The following is a 12,829-nucleotide window of genomic DNA, read 5'->3' as shown; positions in this document are numbered from 1 at the left end:
TGATACATTAATATGATGCGTGAGATACATTAATCATTAAGTAAGATACATTACATTTTATACATGATACACTAATCTAATGTACATTTTATAGATGATAAACTAATCTGGTGCGCGAGATATAATAATATAAGCGTTGATACATTAATCTGATGCGCGAGATACACTAATCTGATGCGCGAAAATAAGGGATTTCGAAAATTTGTAAAACTTATAGGGGATAATGGTAATAAGTAAACTAAAAGGTGGGATTTATGTAATTTTTCATATTTTTTATTTAATATTTTTCTACTCAATTAAAATAATATATAAATCAAAATATAAAATTTATAAACACCGAATAATATAAATCATGTTTAAAATATTGAAATTTGTCATTCTTTTATGCGGAAGTAATATTTTGATAAAAATATCTCAAATTTAAAAGAGTGCAAAGACTCATTTCTTTATCTTTTCCACTTCCTGATCTTATTTGAGTTCCAGCATTTTTCTTGAAATTCTAGTATAATATTCTGTAATTTAACTACAAAAAGTTCGAATTCCAGAATAATATAATTGAATTCACATATATTAAAAAAAAAATCGAGCATACAATGGTGGAATCTGCATAATAGAATTGGAAAATTCAAGGTATTCAAGTGAGTTTTTTCTTTAAAAATCCATCTGAAGATGAAAATGATGAATATGGATTAATGGACCAAGATGATGATGAAGAAATCGAGGCATTTGTATATTTTTTGTGATTTGTACTTCTATCAATATCTTTCACATTCTGTTCTATATGATTCTATGAATTTTACGTATCAATATTTATTGCGGCTTTTATACTTTTTAGACCTTATTTGTATATTTTTAACAATTATATACAATTACTTCTTTTGTATTTGTATATGAAAAAGATACAAATACCCCCTAGACTATGATCGAAGTCTCAGAGACACATCTTAACTAAACTAAGGTCCTATTACCCCCTAAACCTTTTTTTTTTGTAATTTTGTACACCTTTTTGACTTACATGGCATCCAAATATCTCCCACGTGCCTCAATTGCGTGAAGTCACGGAGTGTGCCACGTAATCCAAAAGGTGCACAAAATTTTTTTTAAAATGAATTCAGGAGGGTAATAGAACCTTAGTTTAGTTAAAGTGTGTCTCTGGGATTTCGGTCATAGTATAGGGGGATACTTGTGTCTTATCCCTTTTTGTATATTATCAACAAATATATGTCTCAACCATTATTTGTATAATTTCAGAATTTGTATACATTTATTCACTTGTATATATGATGTTACATTTGTTAATGATATTTATATACCTTTGAGTTGTATATTTATTAGGTAATTTTTTGACATCGTTCTTTGTTTAGCAGAAGTCATATTTGGTACAAAATTCTAATCAGATAAAATAATCATGATTTGCGGGATTTCTTTCCGTTGTAATAATCGAAATTACTGCCTTATTAATTAAGTTAAGAGTCAATTTGTATTAAAAAAATAATTTTCAACGAGTTATACAAATAAACTATGTCACAATTATTGAAACTATAGCTACATTATATAATTAGACAAACTATAGCTAAGAAAACTCATTATATTTCAATTATTAGATATTTATGAAATTTCCTCCAATTAAATGATTTTACCATTGAATCGGCACCGGCGGGGGTGGGGAGGAGACCATTGTAAGCTTAAAATGTAACTTATCGGCTATGGCACTTATTTTCAAGCTCTACTAAGGAAATTATTTTTTAATTTGTAAGAAAATTATTTATATACAGACAAAATTTTAATAAAATATGAAAAAATAGACCTAAATAAAAGTTGATATGTGAACTCTCTGCAAGTGCTAATTGTTGTAGAAGCTGAAATGAAAGTAGGGACAGTAAATAATTAAGTGCCTTGCTTCTTCTTTTTTTGGTTTTCTCTACCCTCTTTAGAAAAGTTAAGTAACATGATATTTTTAATCTCTTAGGGCTTGTTTGGTAGGAGTTAAAATGAGTGATTACATGGAGTGGGAGTCGAGAATCAGGCACGGCTGAAGAATATTAGAAGTTTAAAGTCAAATTAAACATTATAATAATAGGCCTTAAATTTTAAGAAAATTCATAATTATAAATATGATTCATGTTTTATATCTCGACATATTTCTAAGAAGTAAAACAAAAGTACTCTTATGAGGTAAAATTATTAAAAATATTGTAAAAATTCATTTTTTTTTATATTTTTAAAGGATAGCTGAGATAGGAAAATAGAACTTGATTTTTGAGATTGATAGCTTGATAACATAGTAAAATTTTATTATTTCAATTTATTTGTTGTAATGTGTGAGAACTTCGGAAGAATGTAAAAGAAATATAATTTAAATTTATTTGATGTCGTTTATCTCTTAAATTTAGAGAATGGATCGGACAACTAATTAATAAAAGAGTAAATTTTAAGTTTAGCAAAGGAAAAAAGAAAATAATATAATAAAAAAAATTAGAATGTAAATTAACCATACCACATTGGTTAAATAATTCTCTTTTTTTATAGTTAATATTATGTACTTTCCCCCCTAAATATTTATTATAAAGAATATTACCATAGTATTAATGTATTATTAATAACAAAACATAGTGTCTTAAAATTATGGGGTGGGGGGAGGAGGGGTGTAAAGTCATTGCTTATAATTAAATGACTTTACAATCATTAATGTAATTTATTCCATTTGTTTTTTCACATTTCCACCGCGACACAATTTTTCTCATTTATAAGGAATATATTTTCATAGAGACAATATTCTTAAAACAGAACATGATTTTTTTTTAAAACATTCAATCATATCAAACACACCCTTAAACCAAACACATAAACATATGCCAAATCAAGATTTTTGCTATTTATAAATATCATTGGAAGAAACTTAATGCGACCAAATTTCATAGTTTTCATTCCTCCGATATGGAGACAGACGTTCATCCTCCACTGGATAAAATGCAAAATAAAAATAAAATAGCCTTTACGGCCATAACCGTTCATCCTTATCGAATGAACTATAAAAGCAAATAAAACAGTCTTAAGGCCACAATCATTCATCCTCTATCGAATGAACTATAAAAGTAAATAAAACAGTCTTTACGGCCACAACATTTCATCTTTTACCGGATGAACTAGAAAAGTAAACATGCCTATACGGCGACAACCGTTCATCCTCCACCGAATGAACTTCAAAAGTAAATATGACATTGATCACCTGGGGGTTATCAATAACTTTATCTCATTTGTAGCTCCCTTGTACATGTCTTCCACAGTGAATGCTCCGGAGAATTGAGCTAACTCTCTTCCACCTTTAGCCTGAATATACATCAAACATTTTTTTAGAACAAAGTGATAATAACAACAATAATAATATACTCAGTAAATATGTAGATATGTTTATCCATATGATCTTTTAAAAGTAGAAAGACTATTTCAGTTAAACACTCGACTTAGGTAAAACAATTTAAATAATTTCTAAACATAATCTATGACTAACTATATGTAGTAGCAAATAGAGAATTTCAACCTCAGGGTGAGACTAGGTGGGAGGAGGCATTTCAAAAAAAAAGATAGATATATACTCTTTTTTTTTTACTTCCATTTCATGTGAAGATAAATGTTCAATTAGACGCGAAACTAATAAAATAAAAAACTATATGTTTCTCAAACACCCAACTCAAAAGAATTTCTTAACACGTTTCATTCTTCAATTTCCTGATCAATCAAACAAAGACACGTAAAGTAAATCAAAGAGGGTGCTAACTAAAACCCTAGTTCACAATGTTCAAAATGGCAAATATATTATTTTGAAGAAAATGAAAGGACTTACATGAGCTTGGATCATGAACATGCTTCTGAATTGATCAGATGAAATTTGAGCAGACACAATGTCAATCTTATGTTTCTCCAAAACATAACAAATGATGGTAAATAACCCTGGCTTCTTAGGACAACACACACTAATATGTGCATCCTCACCACAAATATTTAGTATCACATTTGGTGAACTCCATGTCATGAAACTTGTTGGAATAAGGGGACTAGCACCATGAGTTGTTGGTGTAATGGCTGTTGAATTGTTGGTTGATCCTTGATCACCCACATATTTCTCCCAACTATTACCAACTTTCTGTGAACTCATCAACCTTATGCTATATTCTTCTAGCCTTTCTAGCTTTTGACTTTCAAGTTTTTTGAAAGTATTCTGCAGTTTTTGAATGTGGTTCACTGCTTCATAAACTATTGTAGACTTATCAGCCTGCATATACAAAAAAAAATATGAAATTAATTTAATTTCTACGAGGCGAAATCAGGATTTTCACTAATTAAGGGGAAGTAAGTCAAGGGAATACCATATCTAATATATATACGAGTTAATCAGTTTCAAGTAATTTATTAGTGTTAAAAAAAGATTCATTTAATAAGTATAAATTACAAAAAAAAAAAAAAGAGGCTATAATTTGGAATTGTTAATTTTTAAATCATGTTTATTACGCATCCGAGTTACAAAGATCTTAAAATTATAATGATTAAGAAAATGTTCTTTTTGACAAATTTAGAATGGAATTAGAATAATGTTGAAAACTTCATATTCTTATGCTAGAAAATAAAAAACAAAGAAATTTATGAAGTTTCTTTTATAACTATATATGCGGAAAAAACCGGCAGTCCTATATTGTTTTATCCTTCCCTTTTTGGGTAAACAAAATGCATCTTATTATTCTATTTTGGAATTAACAGGTAGATATGTACAAATTAGTAATAAGGGGAATGTGTATATCACCAAATAAATTTATTTCAATTGGGTTATTTTAGTTTTTATTTTAGTTTGTTACGAAACATTATATATATATATATATATATATATATATATAAAGGAAAGAAAGTTACATTTTCACATAGAATCATGTCTCCTTTAGTAAGCTTTTACAAGTTTTTATTTGATAAAAACAATCATGTTCATTTTTCGAATAATTTTCGATGAGTTGATTATGATTATTAATTAAGGTTGTAGAAGACAATAAAAGGAAAAAAAAAATGTTTCAGATATCATAAAATTTATTGAATTATTTTCCTTTTGATCGATAAGATATCAGATAAGAAAAAAAAAAGTACATCATTGTAAGAACTTCTTTTTTACCTTAGCAAGGAGATTAGGAACCAACGCCTGAAGAGTCTCGAGCAGGGTTCGCATCTTCTTTCTCCTTTCTCTCTCTGTCCATATGTGTATCTCATGCTCTGATTCTTTTTTACCTTTGGCTTCATCAGCACCAAAATTTGGTTCAGCGATTCCCTTACCGTTCCTTTTTCGGTTTGGTGGAATTCTCTTCTTACCAACATCAATTGTCGGTTCAACCACCTCATTAACAACTGTCAGCGGCTGACAAGTATCAGACCTAGTAAGATCTGGCAACTTGTCTCCTTCAAATGTCTCTCCACTCCCAACTTGAATGTCATTCAAGTTCAGGTACGACCAGAAATCATTAGTTTCCCATGGCAAACCATCATTATTCTCGCCGCCTCCATTCATTTTTTTTCTTTTTCAGGTGGTCTGATATTGTACCCTAAGTTATGCCTATATATATAAAAAAAATTCTTGTAGGGGGCAAAGTGTAAAATGGAGAAATGAGGGATTGGATATGATGAATATTGAATATGAAAAGAATATACAGAAGGGTGGCAAAAAGGGAAAAAGAAAGAGAAAAAATAAATAAATAGTAGAGATAAAAAAGGATGATTCATTTGTAATGAATAAAAAAAACAAAATACAATCATAAGCCAAAATGCCGTTACTGGCTTCATAGCAAAAAACGGTTGCTAAAGTACTATTGTTACAGATTTTGTTCTCACTCAATTGGGTCCCAATTCACACTTACCACTACTAAAAATAATTAATTAAAATTAATTACTTTAATTACAAATACAAAATTACAAACTTAATCAAGTTATTATTCCTATCTATACAAACAACCTAAGTTTTTTATTCAATTAAAATAATAATAATTAAAATGATTGTATATATAATTAACTAAGATTTTTTTTTTTTAAATGCAAGTCTTAATTCTTAAGTTATATGAATTAGGTGTGTCTGAGTTGTAGTCTTATAATATAAGATATTACATGACTAGTGTTAATCAGATTTTAATAATAATTTATTCACGTGATTATTAATGTTAATGAAATTTCATTAATAGTTGGCTCCGACTATATACATCTTTTTACTCATTTATTAATATTAATGAAATTTCATTAATAAATTTTAATAATGAGATTTTATGCATCTTTTTACTCATTTATTCAAGTTAACCACACTAGAATTAATAATTAAGCAAGTGATTTTTCGTGAATAAAAGTTTTTATCATGTCATATCCGTTCCATATAAAAGAAAAAGATCGTCATTTTATTTCATCTTCTGGCCAGGATGTTAAAATGCCTCTAAATACTAATCATGACTTTTCGTTTATTAGGAGAAAAAAAGGAATTAGTTAGGATATTAATTCTTTGCTAATCCTCCATTAGTTTGTAGCTAGCAAAATTTTTTATAATTCATTAATAAATGGTATAATCGACATTTTTTTTATCATTTATTGGTAATTAAAATTGTGTATTACTATTTTCGTTAATTATGACAATTAGGAGTATCAAATGTAGGGTGGTGTATTGATTGGTTTGGTTTAGCTTTGAAATTTATCATTTTGACTTATTGTTGTTTTTGTAGACATGCTAAATCATTGTAGAACCATTAAGATATTGACCTATCGGTTATTGCCTTATCGGTTTAACCGTTAAGATTTGACACAAAAAAATCATGGAAATCACTTATAAACAAGGTGACAAATCAAATGAATCATGCACATGAGTTGACAGATTGCATCTTGCTCAAAAGCAAAGACACTCACATTTTAGAATAACGGAGAGTTTGAAACAATCAAAAATAAAAGTATGAGACTAAACTATAAGTCAACGACTTTAATGATATGCGAAATGGTATAAATATAATTATTTAATTTACTATGGGGTTATCAATTATCCGTTAAGAAAAAACTCAATCCGTTATAAGAAGCAAAACCCAATGATAAAAAAATCAAAACCTTTATCGAAACTACTAAACCAATAACCCATTATCGATCACCTAATAACTTTTTTTTATTCTAATTATCAATTTCGATTCGATTTTGAACAGCTCTAATAAAATAGATGGATTAAATTGAATTTGGGAATATTAAATTGAATTGAGTTAATATTGAACAACAGAATGATAAGGCGGACATTTCAAAATCAAAGAAGAATTGTTCCAGCATAATCTCGAGCATACAAGTGTCCTCCTCATTGCCATACACCTAGCACATTCTCAAGAAGCTTCTAGATTATTTTTTTACTTTCTTTTTATCTTAAGCAGTATATATAGGAAATATTATTTTGTACAACAAATTAGTTTGTTAGGGAATAATCAATAGTTAGTGGACATCTGTCCAGGTAGTTAGATTTTATTCTCTATATATTGAAACGATGTACAACAAGAGCAAAAGATACACAAGGCAGAAAATCTTTTCCAAATTGTTTCGTCTCTTTTCAATATGGTATCAGAGCAGGTTCTGTGAAGAACCCTATTCAAAGCTTTCTGCATATAATTTTGCTTCCTCTTGGATCTATATCAATTTTTTGTTTGAAGATCTTTTGAGATGGTTGATATTACCACTACAAACTCTGCTGCTTCTTCTGAGACTGTTGTTCATACGACAGTAGATCCTATCAATTCTTCTCATCCTTACTTCATCTCACACTCTGATTCACCAGGGATGCTTCTTGTTAATACCCCTTTTGATGGGAAGAGTTTTGCAGGTTGGAAACGTGGATTTTTGATTGCTTTGACTGCTAAGAACAAAGCAGGGTTCATTGATGGTTCCTCTCCTGAACCAACAACTGATTCAGAGCTGCATAAGGCTTGGCTTAGGGCCAACAATATAGTAATATCTTGGCTCTTGAATTCTCTTTCTCGTGAAATTTCTGAGAGTGTTATATATTTCTCTACTGCTAAAGAACTTTGGAGTGACCTTGAGGCTAGATTTGGGCAAAGCAGCGAGGCTAAACTATTTCAACTACAAAAAGAGCTGAGTGATTTAGTTCAAGGTGCGACTGACATTGCTACCTACTATACCAAGATGAAAAGGCTCTGGGATGAACTTGACAGCTTAGATGCTTCAATTCTTTGTACCTGTGAAGCAAGAGGTAAAAATATTAAAGGGAAGCAAGATGGGAGGTTGGTACAGTTCTTGATGGGACTTAATGACAGTTATTGTAGTGCAAGAGGTAACATTCTTATGATCTCACCTCTTCCTACCATTGCTAATGCATATGCTCTTTTGATGTAAGAGGAAAAACAAAGAGAAATGCACAACACTCCTAAATACCCAGGGGAGTCTTCTTCTTTCATAGCTGCTAAGTACCCAAGGGAGTCTTCTTCTTTCATAGCTTCTAAGTACCCAGGGGAGTCTTCCTCTTCTATAGCTGCAGGACAGAATAGTGGAAATCAGAGGTTACATTCTTCAGATCCAAAAGGGCAGAGGTTTTCCACTGAAAACAAGAAATATGGAATGACTTGCAGATATTGCAAAAAGCCTGGACACACCATTAATAAGTGCTATAAGATACATGGTTTTCCATCCAATTTTAAGTTCACTAAACAAATTTTTTTTCAGAATTCTGTCCAGGGAAATACAATGCTTAGCAATGCAGGACATGGTGGTTAGTTCATGTATAATGGGGATACGAGTGAGAAAAACAAGTCTCTTACTAAGGAACAGTTGGAACAAGTGATATTGCTACTTCACCAAATAAAACCTGATGATCAGGGCACTAATTCCCTTGCTTCTGCTAGTAACAACTGTGCTGGTACAATTCCCATTCCTTTTTCCTTTAGTTCTAATCATTTGAGGACTGCAATCAGTAGGAAATCTTGGATAATAGACTCGGGTGCAACTGAGCACATGAGTTTCAATAAAGATTTATTTCTTTCTCTATCACCTTTGCCTAAAGCAATCTTTGTACAACTACCAAATTCTCAAAATGTTAAGGTCACTCATGGAGGTTCCGTCAAGCTTTTTACACAAATGATACTTCATGATGTATTGTTTGTTCCTAATTTTCATTACAATCTACTGTCTGTTCACAAACTATGTCTTCAGTCTGGTTATCATCTTACGTTTAATTCCTCTCATTGTCTAATGCAAGGCCCTTCAATGAAGAGCCCCAAGGTCCTTGGTGATTCTCGAAATGGTCTCTATGTGTTGCAGCCTAGTTCTCCAGTAGTCTCTAATACTTTCAAGCCTTGTACTGCTTATGATAGTTCTGTTTCTCAATCAAAAGGCATATTTATCATGTAGTTTGTCTTCTATTTCTTTTTCTGATGTAAACAGTAGGTTGTGGCACATTAGGTTAGGTCACATGCCTTTATCCAACATGAAAAACATCAATGAAATTTCTAATTCAGTTTGTTCTAAATTCAGCGTTCCTTGTGATATTTGTCCTCTAGCTAAGCAAGCTAGACTACCCTTTCCTAACAGTACTATTTCCTCTAAAGAACCTTTTGATTTAATCCACATTGACACCTGGGGACCATATAAAGTTCCGACCTATGATGGTTTCAAGTATTTCCTTACTATAGTTGATGACTATAGTAGGGGAACATGGACTTATTTGTTGGCCACCAAAAGCAATGTTTTTCCAATTTTGAAATCTTTCCTCATCATGATTGAAAGACAATTCAATAAAAAGGTTAAAATCATCAGGTCTGATAATGCTTGGGAACTAGGTAGTAGTTCTGAGTCTTCTTCTTTCTTAAGTTCTCAAGGCATTCTACATCAAACATCCTGTGTAGAAACACCACAACAAAATGGCATAGTAGAACGCAAACATAGACATTTGTTGGAGGTGTCAAGAGCCTTGTTACTTCAATCTAATCTTCCACACAAGTTCTGGGGGGATTGTCTCATGACATCCACTTTTTTTATAAATAGGTGTCCTACCAGAATTCTACATTTCAAAACTCCTTTTGAAAAGCTTTTTGGGACTACACCTGATTATTCTATCCTCAAATGTTTTGGCTGTCTAGGATTTGCCTCTACTCTATCAGTAGGAAGGTTTAAGCTGGACCCTAGGGCGGAAGCCTGTTTGTTTTTGGGATATCCTTTTGGGAAGAAGGGATATAAATTACTTAGTCTTACTTCTCAGAAAATTTTTGTGTCCAGAAATGTGGTCTTTCATGAAAACATTTTCCCTTTTTCTAGCATAACCACAAATTCTCCTTTATTTCCAGTAAGGTTTGTTACTGATTCCATTGATGACACAGCTGATATGCCTTTCTCATCACCTCCTATCATGGACTCTCATTTTCCTCCTTGTTCTTTCCCTCGTTCTGATACTGAGTTTCCTGGTTCACCTCCTCATATTCCAGTTCATATTCCTCCTCTTACTGAGGTTCCTTCTATTGATCCTATTGTTCTGCGCAAATCCACTCGAGCGGTTAAAACCCCAACTTATTTAGAAGATTATGTTTGCAACTCAATTTTCTCAGCAAATGTGTCCTCACACTGTTTCTTGTCACCTGTGTCTCCCCTTTCTGTTTCTTTTTCTGGTCTCTCATCTTCAAACCAACACTTACTCAACTCCATTTCCCACATTCATGAACCAACTAGTTATTCCCAGGCTCTTCTACACCCTGGGTGGAAAGAAGCCATGGCAAAGGAAATTGATGCCCTGGTTGTCAATGATACTTGGGATGTGGTTGACTTACCCCATGAAAAGAAAGCTCTTCCTTGCAAATGGGTGTATAAAGTGAAGTTGAAGTCAAATGGGACACTTGAGAGACTAAAAGCAAGGTTGGTTATAAGGGGGGACATACAGATGGGAGGGAATAGATTTTACTGAAACGTTTAGCCCTGTTGTGAAGATGACAACTATTCGATGCTTATTATCCGTAGCAGTCAAGAAAGGGTGGGGGATATTCCAATTAGATGTGAACAATGCTTTCCTACATGGAGATTTGGATGAAGAGATATTTATGAAGTTTCCACCTGGTTTTGAAATTCCTCGTCCTAATGTTGTTTGCAATCATTATATGGACTTCGGCAGGCTTCACGCCAATGGTATTCTAAATTGACCTCTGATCTCAGTTTCAAGGGTTATAAACACTCTTATAATGATTATTCTCTGTTTTCTAAACGAAATGGGACTGCTATCACTTTGTTGGCAGTATATGTTGATGACATTGTATTAACAGGAAATGATGTTGACGAAATACATGCTATTAAGGCTTTTTTGGATGCTGAATTCAAAATTAAAGACTTGGGGGATTTACATTATTTTTTGGGGATTGAAGTACTCCGTGAGCCTCATGGGATTATTCTAACTCAGCGCAAATTTGCAATTGAATTATTAACAGAGTTTGATTGCCTTCATCTTCGACCTGTTTCTTCTCATTTGGATCCGTCTCATCTATTAAAAGCTGCAGAGGGTGTCCTATTAGCTGATCCTACTTTATATCGAAGGTTGATTGGAAAGCTCAATTTTTTGACACATACGCGTCCTGATTTATCCTTCTCTGTGCAACATTTAAGTCAGTAGATGCAGCAACCACGCCAACCACATCTTGATGCTGCAATCCATGTGCTTCGCTATGTTCTTCTGGATCCAGGGCTTGGTTTATTCCTATCGTCTTCCCCTTCATTCAAATTACTCTCTTTTTGCGATGCTGATTGGGCCACCTGCCCTGAAAGTCATCGTTCCATCAGTGGTTTTTTTATTACTCTTGGAGGGAATCCGATATCTTGGAAATCAAAGAAACAACCCTCCATCTCACTTTCATCGGTTGAGGCCGAATATCGCTCTATGCGTCGAGTTGTTGCTGAAATCACTTGGCTTGTTCGTTTACTAGAAGATCTCTCTGTTCATCCTTCATTACCTGTTTCTATTCATTCAGACAGCCAAGCTGCTATCCATATTGCCAAGAATCCTGTCTTTCACGAACGCACCAAACATGTCGACATCGATTGCCATTTTGTTCGGCAACAATTCTTAGCCGGGCTGATTTCCCTTTCTTTTGTCCCCTCGGCTTCTCAACTTGCCGACCTTTTCACGAAACCCCTCTCTGGTCCTGCTCACCGGAATATTTTGGGCAAGCTGGGTTTGCTATCCGCACCCTCCACCTTGAAGGGGGGTATTGAACAACAGAATGATAAGGCGGACATTTCAAAATCAAAGAAGAATTGTTCCAGCATAATCTCGAGCATACAAGTGTCCTCCTCATTGCCATACACCTAGCACATTCTCAAGAAGCTTCTAGATTGTATTTTTTACTTTCTTTTTATCTTAAGCAGTATATATAGGAAATATTATTTTGTACAGCAAATTAGTTTGTTAGGGAATAATCAATAGTTAGTGGACATCTGTCCAGGTAGTTAGATTTTATTCTCTATATATTGAAACGATGTACAACAAGAGCAAAAGATACACAAGGCAGAAAATCTTTTCCAAATTGTTTCGTCTCTTTTCAATAGTTAATAAATAGACGAGCCAAGATACTTGAATTGAAATGGACTAAAATCCGTGTCATAGCGAAATCCACCAACTTCTTACTAAGTTTTAAATTTTTTATTTGAGTATCTAATAAAAAAAATTCTTATGCTATAATCATTTATAATATATCAATATCAACAACAACAAATAAAAAATTAGACAAGGTTTTTCATGGACAAATTTAGACGGCATAATATTCAACTTTAAAATAAATCAAATTAAACATATTAAAATAAATTT

The 12,829-nt window shown here is 32.3% G+C and overlaps 3 protein-coding genes across 3 annotated transcripts; 2 read left to right on the top strand and 1 right to left on the bottom strand.

Moving 5' to 3' along the window:
• Nucleotides 1–2,995: 2,995 nt before the first annotated feature.
• Nucleotides 2,996–5,545, bottom strand: LOC107060368 (transcription factor bHLH95-like). The gene is made up of 4 exons (XM_015308216.1): nucleotides 5,156–5,545; nucleotides 3,845–4,273; nucleotides 3,230–3,330; nucleotides 2,996–3,029 (listed from the first exon to the last, which is right to left on the bottom strand). Exons 1-4 carry the CDS (start codon nucleotides 5,543–5,545, stop codon nucleotides 2,996–2,998), a joined length of 954 nt encoding a protein of 317 aa, XP_015163702.1.
• Nucleotides 5,546–7,698: 2,153 nt separating this feature from the next.
• Nucleotides 7,699–8,766, top strand: LOC107060367 (uncharacterized). Its single transcript, XM_015308215.1, has 2 exons — nucleotides 7,699–8,326; nucleotides 8,390–8,766. The coding sequence occupies exons 1-2, from the start codon at nucleotides 7,699–7,701 to the stop codon at nucleotides 8,764–8,766; spliced, it is 1,005 nt and encodes a 334-aa protein (XP_015163701.1).
• A 3-nt stretch (nucleotides 8,767–8,769) lies between these two features.
• LOC107060366 (uncharacterized) lies at nucleotides 8,770–10,942 on the top strand. Its single transcript, XM_015308214.1, has 2 exons — nucleotides 8,770–9,382; nucleotides 10,128–10,942. Exons 1-2 carry the CDS (start codon nucleotides 8,770–8,772, stop codon nucleotides 10,940–10,942), a joined length of 1,428 nt encoding a protein of 475 aa, XP_015163700.1.
• Nucleotides 10,943–12,829: the final 1,887 nt, after the last annotated feature.

Source organism: Solanum tuberosum, unplaced genomic scaffold (genome assembly GCF_000226075.1).
Source record: "Solanum tuberosum cultivar DM 1-3 516 R44 unplaced genomic scaffold, SolTub_3.0 scf00073, whole genome shotgun sequence".
Taxonomy (NCBI): Eukaryota; Viridiplantae; Streptophyta; class Magnoliopsida; order Solanales; family Solanaceae; genus Solanum; species Solanum tuberosum.
This window is presented reverse-complemented; position numbering and strand designations above follow the sequence as displayed.